The 18,288-nt window shown below is 44.0% G+C and overlaps 1 protein-coding gene across 1 annotated transcript in view; it reads right to left on the bottom strand.

Moving 5' to 3' along the window:
* Positions 1 to 10,433, bottom strand: part of atp2a1 (ATPase sarcoplasmic/endoplasmic reticulum Ca2+ transporting 1) — a 34,541-nt gene extending 24,108 nt beyond the window's left edge. Inside the window, exons 1-4 of the mRNA XM_084071799.1 lie at positions 10,334 to 10,433; positions 10,042 to 10,178; positions 8,308 to 8,325; positions 7,546 to 7,628 (exon numbers count right to left, since the gene is read on the bottom strand). Of these exons, the coding sequence (XP_083927925.1) occupies positions 7,546 to 7,628; positions 8,308 to 8,325; positions 10,042 to 10,159 (219 nt within the window). The 5' untranslated portion in view covers positions 10,160 to 10,178; positions 10,334 to 10,433. The remainder of the gene's footprint in view (positions 1 to 7,545; positions 7,629 to 8,307; positions 8,326 to 10,041; positions 10,179 to 10,333) is intronic.
* Positions 10,434 to 18,288: the final 7,855 nt, after the last annotated feature.

Below are 18,288 nucleotides of genomic sequence, written 5' to 3'. Positions count from 1 at the left end.
CTCCACATAATAACCATCCATATATCCATCCATCTATCTGGTCTGTCTGTCTCTCTATCTAATATGTAATTATTATTTTATACCTAATCTTTAAATCTGCATCAGACAGCACCATATTTTCAATTTGTACTTGTACTTCGTGTTTTGGGGTGATAACCACTGAAAACCTCGAAAACGTTCGCTGCCCGCACCCATCTGATCTGCCCAGTGCCCACCCATCTGACCACCCATCTGACCACCATAACTGCTGTGTTAAGTGGTCAGATGGGTGGGCTGCATCACCTGCATGCGGGCATTTCAGAGCAAGTTTATTGTAATGATACAATAATGTAGTTATACTTAAAAGTTCCTATTCATCAATATCACAATGAAAACATTTTTCTTTGTAAAGACAATACAAGCCTATTCACTAATCAAACATCAAACTTTTATTTAATAAAAAAAAGATTTTCAGGCTGTATCGTACTAATCGTAGTAATTACCCGCAGCTTACAGCTCAGTGGTTCAATCTCTGTTTGCTTCCTGGTTTGTTTATGCTCAACTTGCTGTACCTTGAGAAGGCTATAGGTGGGGGTTAGCCTATAGTTCCTAGCCATTAATAATAATAATAATACATTTTATTTATAAAGCACTTTACATTTTTACAAATCTCAAAGTGCTCTCATATCCGAGGAGAAAAGCCTGGTCACGGCCTAATACAGAGAGTGTCTATAGGGGCGGGAATTCCGTCGTATGGATTTCCCCCAGAAACAATCTTTTTGAAACCCGGCGGTTTGAATCTTATTGATATGAAGCATCAACTAACGGTGAGAAAAGGCTATTGTTACTTCCGCCGAATTAGTTACATTCACCGTTCATCCACCCAGGGGATGAACGAGTGACGTCAGGACTTCTGTACTCTATGCCAGCGTGACAGCGTGGTTCGAGTCCCGATCCCTACGACCTTTTCTACGTGTCACTCCCCATCTCTCTCCCATTTTCCTGTCAGTCTACTGTCCTATCAAACTAGAACCAGGAGACCTGATACTGCCAGACCCCTAGTGGTTGAAATCTGAATGGCCGGACTTTGCATGACGTGTGTATCTGTCTGTGTATCTGTATTCCCATTTATGCCATATATGGAGAAAAGAGGGACAAAAGAAGAAAAGAGGGACAAAAGATCCGTCTGTCTGTCTGTGTATCTGTCTTCCCATTTATGCCATATATGGAGAAAAGAGGGACAAAAGAGGGACAAAAGAGGGACGAAAGAGGGACGAAAGAGGGACAGACAAAGCCTCATGTAGGCCGACCCTCTGGGTCTGGCAACAATAAAGGCATAAAAGCCCTCCCCCCAAAAAATAAAAAAGGTACTTAAGTACATGTAATTAGTTACTTTCCACAAGTGGAAACTCTTCACGTTTACAGTGGAAAGGTTTTGCTGTGTGGACAGCACACAGGTGTTTGTTCAGACTATCTAACCGACTGAAACTATCGTCACACTGTTTACAGTGGAAAGGTTTTTCTCCGGTGTGGATACGCTGGTGCGTCTTCAGACTGCTTAACTAACTGAAACTCTTGTTGCACTGTTTACAGTAGAAAGGCTTTTCTCCAGTGTGGGTACGATGGTGTGTCTTCAGGCCACCTAACTGACTGAAACTCTTGTCACAATGTTTACAGAGGAAAGGTTTTTCTCCGGTGTGGAGACGCTGGTGCGTCTTCAGATTAGCTAAATGACTGAAACTCTTGTTGCACTGTTTACAGATGAAAGGTTTTTCTCCTGTGTGGATACGGTGGTGTGCCTTCAGGTGACCTAACTCCCTGAAACTCTTGTCACACTCTTTACAGAAGAAAGGTTTCTCTCCGGTGTGGGTACGATGGTGTGACTTCAGACTGCGTAAGTGACTGTAACTCTTGTCGCAGTGTTTACAGTGGAAAGGTTTTTCTCCTGTGTGGAGACGCTGGTGCGACTTCAGATTAGCTAACTGACTGAAACTCTTGTTGCACTGTTTACAGATGAAAGGTTTTTCTCCTGTGTGGATTCGTCGGTGTGTCTTCAGATTGTCTGGCCGACTGAAACTCTTATCACACTGTTTACAATGGAACGTTTTTTTTCCAGTGTGGACATGCTGGTGTATATTCAAGCCACCTAAAGTGAGGCTCTTATCACACGGTTTACAGGTGTGGGTTTCCTTTCCTGTGCAAGTCAGCTGGTGTTTCTTTAGTTCCCCAAGCTCAGTTGAAGTCTTGCTCAACTGTTCATGACTGTAATATTTTGTTGTTTCATCTGTGTCTCCTTGTTTCTGGCTGGTTAAAGAGGTGGTTATTGGCTGACAGCTGGTGGCTGATGGGATCTGTGCATTCCTCAGCATTTGGCAGTTGTTGTAGTCGTGGCTCCTCTTCATACGTTCATGGAGGCAGACCTGAGGCGTGAAGGCATGTGGACACTCAGAACAGAAGACCTGAGTCTGGGAAGATCGGGACATCACTCCTTCCAGGAGCAGTTCGTCAAAGCTGCTTCTAGACATGGACTGTGATGTGAACAGTGTGTAGGTCTATGGGAGTGGAAGCTTCGTCCTCCTGGTAGATTATTCTCCCTATCTCTCGGTTTTCCCTTACCCTATTCCTCTCTAGGTGGTACAGGTATGAAGTGGAAGTCCAAAGGCATCTTCAAACCTTATATAGGTTGACCAGAGCTCTGCTCCGATGTCACACACAACACACACTGTTGCCATGTACGCTGTTAACGTTCCAACACAGAAGAAACAATTTAATAATGGGAGAGATCTAAATATTGTAAATACTAGGCCGGCGCCTTTGGAAAAGCCCGGTTATGCAATACCTGTTGACAGGGTACCCGTTGTACCCATTTATTTGTCTGTCTGTGTCCCCTTTAATACCCATACTGTAGAGATTTATTTCTGTGTCTGCATTTCTGTTTCCCTTTTATGCCCATATATGGAGTTCCATGTCAGGCATGCCCCAATCTGGGAGCCCAATACGTTTGTTTTGGCCTCTGGGGGCACCATCTCCTTTTTTGTGAAGAAACAGGAACTTGGTTTGTCGGTTTGACAGGAACTTCTGTCGAGACAAAAACGTATCACTTATGCTGCGTGGAAGCAGGCAACTCCTGAACCGTACAGTACACAAATAAAAGCCCAAAACTAGACTGGAAAGACACGACCAGTGTTTTTAATGCCTCCAAGTACAGATCTAGGGTCAGATTTACTGATTTCGAATTGCGAATCAACAGCCAGGGAATTTAGTAAATTCACACACTTTTTTGTGATATGGCAATTACTGATCGTACAGAGGGTAAAATAATCGTACAAATACGATAATTATCGTACATCTGGCAACACTGTTGGGACTGCAAGAGTGATTAACTAACAATAGCATCCGCTATTTTGCAGAAAGCAGCCGATCTACAAGCTGGCAGAACGGCAGTATAAGTGTATACAGAGTATCTGCACATTTCTAAAGTAAAAATATAAGGACTTTCAAGACATTTTTCATACCAAATTGGCCAATTTGTCTACTATTACGTAAGAAAGAGGCAAACATTGTGAACATAGCTGATCTACAAGCTCGTAGTTTGGGTATTTTCACAATATTTATCTGTGGAACCAAGTCAAACTATATAAATATAATGCCTACAATTCCAAGGGCTTGTCAGGGTGTGTGTGTGTGTGTGTGGGAGGGGGGGTTCAAATATATATGTATTTTTTGGGGGGGTGGGGGGTTCACGGCTTGAAAAGTTTGGGAACCCTTGGTATAGAGCCCTGAGGGACTCTGGTCAACCATATAGGGTTTAAGTGATTGACCACGTCCCTGTTTTGGGAATGTGGTGAACATGTTTGGAAATAGCTAAAATAACAGATCTATAAGCTCTGGCTATGATTTTACTTTAATAATTATGTGTAATTTCATAATCTGATCACCCTGCAGTTATTTTGATTTGTATGAGCGCTCCTGTTTTTTCACCCTCCCAGAATACGATCTACGGTTGATTCTCTTCTCGAGCTGCAACTATCCATCTTTTTCTTAGCAATTATTCCATTCATAACTGTTTTGATTAGTCGAATAATCGAGAACCGTGTTTTTTAAATATATTTTTGTAATTCTTTTATATATATAAAAAGTTATCGATTAGACACAGTCTGCACCTCCTTCTGTCCACAAAGACACAAGTACCTCCTTCTGTCCACAAAGACACAAGTACCTCCTTCTGTCCACAAAGACAGAGTCTGCACCTCCTTCTATCCACAAAGACACAGTGTACACCTCATTCTGTCCACAAAGACACAAGTACCTCCTTCTGTCCACAAAGACACAAGTACCTCCTTCTGTCCACAAAGACACAGTCTGCACCTCCTTCTGTCCACAAAGACACAGTCTGCACCTCCTTCTGTTCACAAAGACACAGTCTGCACCTCCTTCTGTCCACAAAGACACAGTTTACACCTCCTTCTGTCCACAAAGACACAGTCTGCACCTCCTTCTATCCACAAAGACACAGTCTGCACCTCTTTCTGTCTACAAAGACACAGTCTGCACCTCCTTCTGTCCACAAAGACACAGTCTGCACCTCCTTCTGTCCACAAAGACACAGTCTGCACCTCCTTCTGTCCACAAAGACACAGTCTGCACCTCCTTCTGTCTACAAAGACACAAGTACCTCCTTCTGTCCACAAAGACACAGTCTACACCTCCTTCTGTCCACAAAGACACAAGTACCTCCTTCTGTCCACAAAGACACAGTCTACACCTCCTTCTGTCCACAAAGACACAAGTACCTCCTTCTGTCTACAAATACGCAGTCTACACCTCCTTCTGTCCACAAAGACAAAGTCTACACCTCCTTTTCTACACCTCATTCTGTCCATAAAGACACAAGTACCTCCTTCTGTCCACAAAAACACCGTCTGCACCTCCTTTTGTCCACAAAGACACAGTCTACACCTCCTTCTGTTCACAAAAACACAGTCAGTACCTCCTTCTGTCCACTTGTGAGCTTGTAGATCTGCTATTTTTGTCTAATGCCCCGCCTACCAGTGATGATGTCACTGGTAGGCGGGTTTCTGAACTGTCCACAGCCCTCCTATGAGATACAGACCCGAGTAGAAAAGCATTAGTGAGGACCAAATATGGGAAGATGGGTGAAGTGGTCCTTTAAGTACAGTACTTGAGTAAATGTACTTAATTACTTCAGTGCGTGTGTTCTTGTGTCCAGAGGGACACAGTGAGCCTCTACACCTCCAGGATGAGGAGCATGCCAGCCTGTCAACAGGCTGCACTGGTAGAGGACATTCCATGGGAGTATGAATAGGGCCGACACGCATCCGCAGTATTTAGTGTCCTCTCTTTTAGAAGCCATACACCACACCGAATCTATTGCTCTCATTTGTCATTGTAACAAACAATGCCATTGTGCAACCCAATCCCTGGCTCTCAATGCACACCCCCCCACACACACGCACGCACACACCAGCCATCAAACACAGAGTCTCTCTTTCTCTCTCTCTCTCTCTCTCTCTTTCCTTCTGTTGCAAAGCATCCGTTGTTCCTTCCATCCCTGACCTTTGTCTGAGGATACTGTTTCTCATCCCAACGCTTGAGACGTCCTTAAAATATAGCCCTCTGCCAGGGACACGCACACTTGTACACGCGTGAATACAATCACACACACACACACACACACACACACACACACACACACACACACACACACACGTTTGTATTACAGTACTTGTCGAGGACATCAACATAGTGGGACGGCGATCTTATTATGAATACAGTTTGTAATTACTTTTTTGGGGTCATTTTGAACCCAAAACCTAACGGCGAAAATAGCTATTTATCTACAAGATCACGAATTGCAGCTTGTGAGCTTGTAGATCTGCTATTTTCAGTGCATGACACCGGCGTGCAACTAGAGTATATAAGTATATATATATCAAACATAACTCCAACCCTAACACCAAAACCTAACCTGTAAATTACTCATCTTAACACAAGTTTTCTCCCCCCCCATCTCTCCCTCTCCCACGCACACGCACGCACGCACGCACACACGCACGCACACACACACACACACACACACACACACACACACACACACACACACACACACACACACACACACACACACACACACACACACACACACACACACACACACACACACACACACACACACACACACACACACACACACACACACACACACACACACACACACACCACACCCATCAGGCCTTCTAAGGCCATACTGACAGCTGGACGGGGGAGGCGGCCAGAGGGAAAAGATGAGGGATTAAGACTATGTGTCCAGCATGCCGTCCACAAAACAGTTTGAGAGAGAAAGACAGGGAGGACAGGGGGGGGAGAGAGAGAGAGAGAGAGATGGAGATTCCTTGGGTGAATACGAGTGAGGACACCGGTGGGGTGTAATTGAATAAGGTGATGTTCTTCTACTACACCCCATATGTTGGCCTGGCCCTGCAGTGTACAAATACACATCACCACCATTCTGCTGGGGCGTGTCCTGCAGAGTGTGTGTGTGTGTGTGCGTGTGTGTGCGTGCGTGCATGCGTGCGCGTGCTCCCATGGGAGCCAAGCCAACCACAACAGCCACTGGGTTCCAGTTTGTAGTCCTAAACCCTGGAAGTGAGTTCACGATGGCTTCCCTATTTGCCTTTGTCGCATGTTTTCTTATTTATTCATGCCAAAAAAAAGGTCTATGGTTTCATGAATTGTTCTACGATGGCCGTTTAAAGGACAAGTCCGGACTAAAATAACATAGACTTTTTTTCCTACTTATATTAATCCCAAATGACTGGCCATGGGGTCTATTTGCACAATTGCCCATGTCATCCAGTTTCCCCAGCAGCCCTCATATCATAGAGTGGAGCCCATAAGCATATCGCTACTTATGCCATTTGTTGCGGTGAAAAATAATTCTTTCATGAATCTGTTATTAGTTGTCATTACACACGCATCCATGCCTTAGTTTCGCCGTAGTCTGATAAACAGACCAACGTGGGGTGAAATCACATCCACTCCATAAATTCTTTACATTTGGAAGTATTGCGTGCAATTTCCAAACTTGTATTGATTGCGCGCGTGCTTCAAAAATCCATAACAAAGTGTGCTGATTTGTGGAAGATCATTTCATTGGAATTCAAATCAAATAAAATAAAGTGTAAATACCATAAATAAACGTTATGAGCTTATGTTCTCAATTTATCCCAAATTTTGGAAATGGGCGGTGGGAAACCATGGCGGAGGTCCCTTCTCGGACAAAAAGACATCATCCCTGTGGCACTATACTGGATACAGACATGGACAGGATCTCAGTTGGAACAGCCAGTATCAGCTTAAACTACTTCAGTGGTTCTAAAAACTGTTCATTTTCAAAGACCCCATAACACTCACAGAGTTACAGACCTATAAGGGTCCATTCAGAACCCCCTCAAGGAACACTGCAGGGTCCTTGAGAACCACTGCTTTTATCAGGGACCAACAACATTGTGGATGCAAAGATACAAAATGATTGGGATAACTCACAAAAGAGATGCAGGCAGCCAGCAGCAGGATTCTGACCAGGAGGTCCTCAAACTGTTCCGAGATCAATTCCCAGATGCTCTTACCTGAAAACCAATAGATACATTTCACGAATTTGTAGTCCATTGTCCTGCACAGATTTACTTAATGCTATACATAACAAATGTGCAATTGTATTTAAAAGGCAGCCAAATTGCAGCGCCACTATTTTCGAAAGAGTGGATCGTGAGCTAGCAGTGTGCTAGCTCAGTGCTTCTCAAAGTGGGGTCCAGGGACCCTCAGGGCTACTTGAGGGGGTTCCAAATGGACACTTACAGTTACAGGTACACTTTCAGAAATTATGGGGGACCTAGAAATTAAAAGGTTTGAGAACCACTGTGCTAGCTGTAGCATTGTCAATAGCCTTGGAAATCTAATCAAATGTTCTTTTCTTTGCTGCAGTATAAAGCAGCACAGTCGCACATTGTTAATACCCATTTTCTTTTAAAGCTCATAATGTCTCTACACAACAAATCCGGCCATGGAGCATTTTTTTTTGCCTTTTCTAATGTGGACGCCATATTGCATAAGTTGATGAAACAGAGTGAGAAGTCATGGACAGGTGTTATTATAAGCCTGAGAGGAAATAACGTTAGATCACTACAGGAAGTAGGGGGAACAAGTGTGTCTGGGTAGAACAAATAAACGGAATAAAACAATTGACAGGCAGTGTTATTAATACATGAATAATGGAGAGACAGGTGTCAAAGATAGAAGTGGACTCACCCTCCTCCGCTGGAAGCTCTGTGAGAGACAAGAGAGAGAATAATGAATATGATGAATACTAATGAATATCAGCACAGCATTTCTTCACACCACACGTACAGTAGTTTACATGCAGCCACAAAAGGTCGTTTTCTCTCTCCACAAAAAGGATGTATTCAGAAAGTGCAGTTTCACAGCAATATAGTAATTCAAAAGTTTAGTTTTAGCCTTAAAATACGGGACCTTTTTGTGTTTTCTATAAAACACTGAACTTCATACTGCCAACCACTGATAATATGAATGAACAAACAAACACAGGAAGATGCTTTCTAAACCTCAAATGATCTTGTTTTTTAATAGTTTTACCCCTGATATGTTCTATCCAGTTCATTGCTAGAATTTGCAATGGAAACCAACAGAGCAACAGACGTTTCTAGGCTACAAATCTTCAAGTTCCCTCCTGTGCCTAAGTGTTTAATTCGTTACAGTAGCAGTGTTTGCTTAGGGCCTCCAGAAGGCCTGCTGCCGGCTGTGAGAAGTTCAACAATGCTAACCGTTTGACCTTTACAATGACCTTATTTGCCATGTTGTTTTTGTTTGCTTTTTATGCTGTCAGCAATCATTTGTCAGTTAGCAGTGATCTCCAAATGCACTGTGTACTAGTTGAAGATAACGCTGAAAGTAAAATCATCATCCTTCCCCTTTTTGTTTCTCGTCTCCCTTTGCATGTATCATGATTTATTTATTTATTTTCTTTGCTAACTTGCATTGATCGCCATGGGGAAATGTGTTCTCCGTTTGACCGATCCTAACTATCAGGAGCAGTGAGCAGCCACCTAGCGGCATTTGGGGAGCAGTTATGGGTTCAGTGTCTTGCTCAAGGACACTTCGACACAAAGCCAGGGGGAGTATTGGGGATTGAACCAGGAACCTTCTGGTTCCCAGACGGCCACTCTACCTCCTGTCCTGAGTCACTGCCACCCTAAATGTTTTAATAATAATAATAATAAACTTAATTTATATAGCACCTTTCATGACATAAATGCAGCTCAAAGTGCTTTACAGGGTGAAATACAGAAAAAATAAATAAAGCGAAAGTGCTTTACAGAAAAAGCAACACATTATCATAAAACATTGTCTGCTCCTTTGTCATTTTCCTGAATTTAAACCAATATCTCTTCAACTTTTGTTCTGAACCCAAAATGCCTTGCAGGTTTTTGTGTGCCCTGCACTCACAAAAGTTTCAACACGTCTGGACCGAATGAGGAAGACCAAATTGACGTGGGTTGTGGTGGAGATAAAAATCCCCTCTGATCTAAACCAAAGGCCTAAAATGCCAGAAACACCAGTAGCTATTGTCCGAAACCTGAAACTGTGAAACACCTGCTCGACAATCATCACTCCCCCGGTGACCTTCAGAGGGTGTCACTTGCACCATCACAAAGTCGTGCTCATGCATCAAAATTCCAACTAGCCCACCGAGCCAGAAAATGTGTCCCTTAGTTCTAATTCTCCTTCTCACTGCCAGATTGTTCCTGTGTTTATTTCCATCTTGTTCAACCTCTCCAGCTGTCTGTCTTTCTTATCTTCCTAAGAAATAGAAGTTTGATGATTTTCATCTGTTGTTAATCAAATTATGTCAATCACAAACATAAACACTACCACTCTCTATCCGATAATTCTTCATCCATTGGCTTATCCCATCATCTGTCATCCATCCATCCATCCATCCATCTTTCTTTCTTTCTTCCTCACCGTTATGGCCATACTTTTCCAAGTTCCTCTTGACTTGGTCAAGCGTTAGGCCGGTTTCCTCGCTGACACTAAAGTAGGACAGCACGTCCTCCGACTCTTTGGCATGTGCGTTCTCCATCCTCGCTGAAAAGGAGAGGCTTCAGAAGAAGTAGAAGGAAAAAAAAACAAGTCAAGGAACAGTCAGGGCGCTTAAGAGACACTTATTTGGTTGAATAACTTCAATATGGCCAGGCCTCTCTCCAGCCCCGTTAAGGGCTAAAACAATCAGAGAATTATAGCTGTGTTTACCCACCACTATGATGAAGTGTGGGATAGGGATCAAAGCTGGCAACCCCCTGCACTCTCTCTCTCTCTCTCTCTCTCTCGACCCCCTCTCTCTGCTATCGCTCTCCTCTCTCGGAGCCCTTGGACTGACAGAAAGTGCAACCTGGCAAAGGCTCCTGAAAAGTTTTATACACCATGAAAACGAGGCGTCATTGGTGCTCGCTCACCATGTGCACACCCCCTCATTGGCTGCAAAAAGTTAGAGAAGGGGCCGGGCAGGGATGGTGGCCCCTGTAGCAAAGAATAGGAATTGGAGGGGGGGGGGGGGGGGGGGGGGGGGGCTAACAGTGGGAGCAGACAACCGCAGATGGGAACTACTGCCTGGCAAGCTGAAAATAAGATGCACATTGGGGAACAACATGCACGCTTTGTGGAATGGAGAGGAAGGGGCAAGAGGTAGGGGGAATTGACATGGCTGCTACTGTGTGCGTACGTCTCTGTGTGTGTGTGTGTGTGTGTGTGTGTGTGTGTGTGTGTGTGTGTGTGTGTGTGTGTGTGTGTGTGTGTGTGTGTGTGTGTGTGTGTGTGTGTGTGTGTGTGTGTGTGTGTGCGCGCGCGCGCGCGCTTGTGCATACTTGCATGTGCATTCATTTGGTGCATGCAAAAAGTATGAGTGATAAAATGACTTCCGTGAGAAACTAACCACGGTCTTCACTGTAGGTGAGAGGGCATGGAAGACATTTTTGGTCCGAAGAGGGAGAGAGGTGATGTTAAGAGTGGAGGAGGGAGTGAGCCGAGACACGTGCATACGTCACTTAGAAGGATTGTGATTTGAGATTTTTTTTTGTAGGGGGGGGGGGGGGGCTAAATACCACTGTTTCACTCTAATCTTGTGCGGTACGGGAGAGAGCCCAAAGACGACCTAGCCGATAACAGGCTCACAACGTGTCACATCGCAACTAAAACATTTTTAAAAACCAAACAATAATATTGTATAATTTTTGAACTTTTTTTTTTTTTGTTCACTGTTTTGTTTATTTCAAGATTCAGAGAAATAGACAAGAATATGCAGAGTCAAGTAATATCAAAAGTAAAAAATATATAAAAATAATTGTACAAACTTAATTTTTGAACATTTGTAACACAAATCTTCTCTTGCGGGGGTCCCTGGCACAACATCTTTTCAGATGGGGGTCTGTGGCCATATACAATTTGGGGGTCCTTGACACGGAAATGAACCACTGAGATGGAGATGGAGAGGAGAGGAGCGGAGAGGAGAAAAGAGCAGAGGAGAAAAGGAGGAGAGGAGAGGCGTTAGGTTAGGGTGACAGTGTCTCAGGAGGTATACAGTAGTGCTGCCGTCTGGGAGTCAGAAGGTTTAATCCTCCTCATGCTCTCACTCTGAGCAGCTAGGTCAGTGCAGAGAATTAATACAAAGCCTCCTTTTGTACTTTTCATCCTCCCTGACTGAGTTTCTGCACGAAAAAGCAACCGATGAAAAAGCAACCGATGAACCATCTCGCATACAAAGAAAAAGACAGGGTCTAATTATATACCTCTGACAGGGAAGCAGGTCAATCACTGACTGTAGCTTGGTCATGTTTTTCCACATAATCATGTCCCCGACTTTCTATAGTATAACCACTTCATCTCCCTCTCTCTCTCTCTCTCTCTCTCTCTCTCGCCTTGAGGGGGTTCCAGGGGGTCCCCAGCTAAATGATTCATAGTTAGGAACCAAATGGTACATAGTCGCTGCAGACATACTGGTGGGGGTCAATGTTAAGTCAATTTGTTAATCCCCCACCAAGATGTCCACCACTCCAAATGACACTTGATCACGCCCCCTTCAGGATTTTTTGGTACGCACTATACAGTAGGTCATTTCAAATGACTCAATTTGGTGACATGTTGTACACTGTTGGTTACATGTTGTACACTGTAGGAGTTATATTAGCACTGAGGCTTCTACAGTTGTGGTTCCAGAGGTAAAAAAAAACTATATTGTGGTGACTGATCAAGCCTATAGGCAGTTTGGTACAAACCCAAATATGGGCATTTATTCAGGGGAAATGCACAATGCAAAATCAAAGGAAAGTACCATTTGAACATAGATTCTTCCCGGTCCGGGGTACAGTCCATTCAATCATCGCAATGTTTCCTTCATGTTCCATAGGTTGTCTACAAAGCAAAGAGATTTCACCAGTAATTAAATGGATGGGGAAAATAGTGGAAATCTCGCTTACTGCCTGCCCTGAGCACCTGTCCGTTCACAGAGGAGAGCCAGCGAAGACTGAGTCATAGTGAGAGAATGTTTGTAGTATTTGACCCACCTAGCCGGTCAGCACAGGTGCCATCAGTTGCGGCTGATTGAGGAAGAAGATTGACAGGTACCGCCCCTCTATGACGCTGCCTAGGCTGGGGCACTGTCCTCTGGGCTTCACCCTGCCACTGTCTCCCCTCGGTGAGGTGTGAGCTTGTGGACCTGCTACTTTTGATGCTTTTGTGTGACGATGCAGTGTGATAAAGTAGGACAAGTAGAACATTCAAAAACACAAAAAGTTAAAATATGGAGATAAGAGGTTTCTGCCCGACAGCAACTATATATATATATGGGGGTCTGTGATCTAATGCGTATCAAACTGGGGGGTCCTTGATATTAAAAAGGTTTGAGAAACAGCGCTCTAGGTCAGCGACTCTTGACCTATGGTGGTCGTGTGGACCAGACTGACCAGACTGCAGCCGTGCAAAGCTGGCGATGGCTCACTGACATTTAGCTCAATCTCCCTGTGAGATCATGTTACCCCAGCTCATTCTAAGCACCGAGCTCTAATACTGATAACACTGCAGTGTTAATGCTGCAGGGGGGCACGCGCATGCCCACCCAAACGCACACACGCACATCACCCACCCACCCCATGGACACGTATATATACATATTCAAAGATTTGAACAGGCCAATCTGAAAAATTCAGGGCAGAGGTTCGGGTTTGGCATCCAGGGAGTGTGTGTGCACAGTTTCGCAGCGACCGGGCCAACAGTGCCGGAGATTAGCTGGTTGCAGACAGACGGACACACTGACACACGGACGGACGGACAGGGTGCAAAACATAGTCTCGGCCATGCCTTTCGGCCTGACGGAGACAAAAATAGCTTATAGAACTGAAAAAAAAGTATTACAAATCTACCTGTAACCACATGAATCCTAGTGTCCCTATTCTGCAAAAACTTTTCGAAATAGGCCAACATTGGGCGAAAACAGAAAGGGGGGGGGGGGGGGGGTGTCCCCTTAACTATCAATCATTTAGCTGGGGACCCCCTGGAACGCCAACAACCACCCCTGAGGGTCCCCGCACCCCATTTTGAGAAGCACAGAGAGCAGTGCTGCTTCTCAAACATGTTCATGCCAAGGACCCCGTAATCGACTTACAACAAAGTATATGAGGTTTTAATGGTTAATACTGTAAATGCATTGAAGTAAAAATAAAATAAATCATCAGAATGAGAATATTTTTTATTGCCAGGTATGTTTGCACAGATGAAGAATTTGTCAGAGCAATCAGTGCTAAATTAATTGTGTATGTGAGTTAGGTGCAGGATCAACCATCCTATACTATAAATATGGCAGTGGTTGCTTGCATGGTAGCTCTGTGTTGTGCTATGACAGAAGCTTATTGTGTACAGGACCCCGGAAAAAACAAGCGTGTGTGTATGTGTGCCGTGCGTGTGCCCACATAGTGTGCATAGTGTATAGCAGTGGTTCTCAAACTTTTTCATGTCAAAGACCCTTGGCCACGGACCCCCATCTAAAAACATTTTGTTCCAGGGACCCCCAGAAGCAAAGATTTGAGTTACAGATGTTTGCTTTAAAAATATATATATATTCAAATAAGTTTTCACGATTTTTCAAAAATAGCAGATCTACAAGCTCATAGCACGGCACTTGGTGCCACGCTACGAGCTTGTAGATCTGCTATTCCATTTTTGAATAGCCAAACTATAAAATATGGTTAAAGTGGTTAAAATGATTGTGACGCTATATTAACACATTTTTGCTGGGGACCTCCTGGTACCCCTCCAAGGACCCCTGGGGGGTCCCCAGACCCCACTTTGAGAACCAAGTGTGTATAGTATTACTGGCAGTGCCAGGCAGCGAGGGGCTTGACGCGTGCCAACTGCACCTATGGCAGCAGTTGTGCCGTCTTGGTATAAATAGCCCTGTTTGAAGAGGGGTGGCAGCGTATGACACAATAGCAGAACTTCTGCGTTCTTTCGCGGAGGTTGGAGAATGTGCGGACTGTTGTCACTGTCACTGTGGTAGACGTGACAACAGTCTGCGAGGTTTGAAGGTCATGCCAGGGAGAAAGGGAGAGCTGCCCAGGAACTCTGGAAGCTTTTTGTAGAATTCTCCATTCATCCTGGATGACTACCTCTGTGTTCTCTTAAACGCTACATAAATGATCCAACGGAAAAGTGGACATCATTTCATGGGAATAGTAGCCTAATAATAATAATCATAATAATAATAACAGTGAATAATAATCTTTATTATATGTTAAAAAAGTGTACAACAAAATTCAGTAGGCTTTAATAAGTCAGCAACACTTACTAAATGAGCACCAACAAGGTTATAGATGCATCAAACTGCTGCAACTAGGGTTTTTTTTGAAAAAAAAAGATTTAAAGAGGTTATTGAGCTAGCAAGCCTGAGATCCAACGGCAGGATGTTCCCGAGGGGCCTTGATGGCAAAGGCCCGGTCACACTTGGTCCCCAGGGTTGCATTGCTCATGGGACGGCCTTGCACGCCGTGCAGAAACCTACTTGACCAGGAGCGCGCGCAGGCACACGCATAGATTTAAAACAACTTTAAATTCAAATGAGCCTAGATGCATATCAATTGTCCATTGTGTGACCTGTAGTGTAGGTGTTAAGCGACGTGTGCGTCACGTCATTAAAATAGAGTGCAACCACGTTCCAATTCAGCAATGCAACACTGTTGGTCACCAACCTAGAAAACAACCAGAAGACCTGAATGCACCCAGAGGACCTCAGGCTATGTGATGTGATTGACATCCTCTCACAAACTGTCCACTATACGGCCTTGTCTTTGTGTCATAAAACCTGGCACCCTCCTGCTCACCCGTCACCTCAGACACTCTACCATGATATTCCAGGACTAAACCTTTGAACAAGAAAGAGCTTTAGTGTTCTGGGAAAATGGCTGGATGTGAAATGTGAAGCTTGCAAAGAGTAACGTCACGGTTCCCATGTGTGGGTAGATTCCTTCCAACAATCTCTCACCTGAAAATCTCGCTCCGTTCTCCATGTCCCAGCTGGTAGCCCTTGTTCCCTCTCCTGTCCTCCGCCACCGCCAGCATCATCCCCGTGCTGCCGCGCACGCCTAAAAACAGGCCCTGGAGGCTCACCAAGTCCCGGCACACTCACAAGGCAGAGTGTCCCTGCATGCGCGAGCGGGACACGCTCTGCCTTCTCAGGTTGCCGTGTTAAGTCAGCAGACGCGTGTCTCAGAAGGTGGTGAAGTTTCCTTCGAGAGCAGATTGGAACTTGAGAATGAGCCACTTCCTCTTAACTTCACAGCCGTATGTGCTGCCATGAAGCTGAGCCAACATGGCCCTGATTGATCTCTGAGATGTCTACTGTACCCTACAAAGCCAAAGTGTAATAACTACGCAAAAAAAGGCTTTAAAAGTGTTTCAACTGGCCAGCCAAATTGTATATCTGTTGATGAGGTCATTGTTTATCCCCAGAATTACGAAGGCTGATTTGACCTTTGAGACAAATAAATAAGTCAATGTGTCAAAAAATGTGTTACTTCACTTTGGCTTTGCATTACGGCTTGTTAGACCACGTTAGACACTTGTGCTCATAAAATGGAGAGTTCACTTTGAACTCACGGTGGCTTGGTACATGTGGCACTGAAGTAATCCTGTCTCGAAAGTAAAACTGTGAACATCATTCCAGCCATGTATCAGAATTCAGAGTATTTTGACCTGCCTGAACTCACCTCCTTGGCTGTCAGCATAGCAGGTTAACTCGAGAATTACAAAGAGATGTCAGTTGAAAAGAAGCAATGCTGCTGCAACTAGGATTCAAGCAGGCCCCTTTAGCTTGTCTTTAGGTAGTGTTTCTCAAACCTTTTCATCACAGGGACCCCCGTTTGATATGCATTAGGCCACAGATCCCCAGTTGATCATTTGTTTTTATTTATTTAGAAATCTTTGAGACCCCAATCTACACTATAAAATCCTCAGTGGTAATTTAACTCTGACAGGGTATACCAAATGACATTTGCACACCGCCTTGAGTTCTCTAAGGGTCCGTTTGGTTCCTAGCTATCAATCATTTACAGTAGCTGGGGACCGCCTGGAACCCCATGGAGCACCCCTGGGGGACCGCCGCTTTGAGAAGCAGTGTCCTTAGGCGGCTAGCAGCGTGTGTGCCTGTAACTGTGGCAGCTCCACGCAGGCCAGGATGCACCGCTGTCTTTGGCAGGTTACTTCTAGAAGCCAGACATGGTTGGAGTTTGAGAGCGTATATTTAACCCTGTGCCTCCCCGAGCGGAGGGTCCCTCCATGTAGGGAGCTGCAACAAGGGCAGGCTGGGAATGACAGGCCCGGAGGAGCAGCGATGACAGCATGACGAACGAGAGGTGACGGACGCAGGAGGGAGCGCTCCACCAACATGAAGACTAGGAGGGGTGAGACAGAGCTCATCGCTAAGTAAATGAAAAGGTGACAGGAATTCACACTGGATTCTTTTTTTTTCAACCGAGTCAACCCGGGACGCATCTGTGTCATTTTAGATTTCTTTGGCTATTCAAAAAATAGCGTAGTTCGCTACGAGTTTGTAGATCTGCTATATTTCTTTATCATGAAAAAGTGTGCAAATCTTTGAATATATATATATATTATTTTTTAAGCGAATATTTTGAACTCACATTGAACCACTGATATAAAAACATATGTTTTTTCAAAAAAACTGTTAGGATTTAGAAGACATTTGTAGAATCCCCAGAAGCAAAGATTTGAGTTACAAATGTTCGCTTAAAAATATATATATTCAAAGATTCGCACAAATGTTTTCAAAAACAAAATAGCAGATCTACAAGCGACCCCCATCTCAAAATATTTTGTTCCAGGGACCCTCAGAAGCAAAGATTTGAGTTAAAAATAGCAGATCTACAAGTTAATAGCGCGACATGAAGTGACGCGCTATGAGCTTGTATATCTGCTATTTTGGAATAGCCAAAGTATAAAATAATGGTTAAAGTGGTTAAAATCTAAAATGACAGATGCTTTTACCTTGTCTTAATGGGTTAACTTTTCATTGAATAAGTATTTTATCCAGCTGCTGGCCAACTTAGTAAATGGTGCATTTATTTATAGCGCCTTTATCCATATAGCGCTTTATGTGCATTAAATTATTCACACACTGACGGCAGAGAACCCTGCGAGGCACCAACCTGGGGTTCAGTGTCTTTGCTCAGAGACACTTCGGCACTATGCCATCCAGTTCCCAAGAGACGACTCTACTTCCCTAGTAGAAAGTAACCATCAAGTATTAGCTGATATAGGCCATGACTTATCAAACATCGTTGTTTCAAATGATTCTATCCTAGAGAGCAGAACATGAAAATACGTTTTGGTTTAATCCATTCAAGTGCCGCTCTATACAAGCTTGTAGATCTGGTATTTCTTTGGTGAAAAATCGTGAAATAAAAACGTGTGTTGCTATAAAATCAGTGGTAAAAATGTACATATATATACAAAGACAAATTTTCACTTTTTCACAAATTTACATTTTTCAAAAATATCGGCTATACAAGCTCATAGCACGGCACCAAGTGCCGCGCTATGAGCTTGTAGATCTGCTATTTTTTAATAGTCAAATAACCGGAACACTCGCCCCAAAACACACTCGCCCACATTTTTTCACGTACCGCTCACCCCCAGCGGTTATTGTAT

Source organism: Gymnoscopelus microlampas, assembly GCF_963454915.1.
Source record: "Gymnoscopelus microlampas genome assembly, chromosome: 11".
NCBI classification, from domain to species: Eukaryota; Metazoa; Chordata; class Actinopteri; order Myctophiformes; family Myctophidae; genus Gymnoscopelus; species Gymnoscopelus microlampas.
Note: the sequence above shows the minus strand (reverse complement) of the source record. Positions and strands in the feature narration are given on the sequence as shown.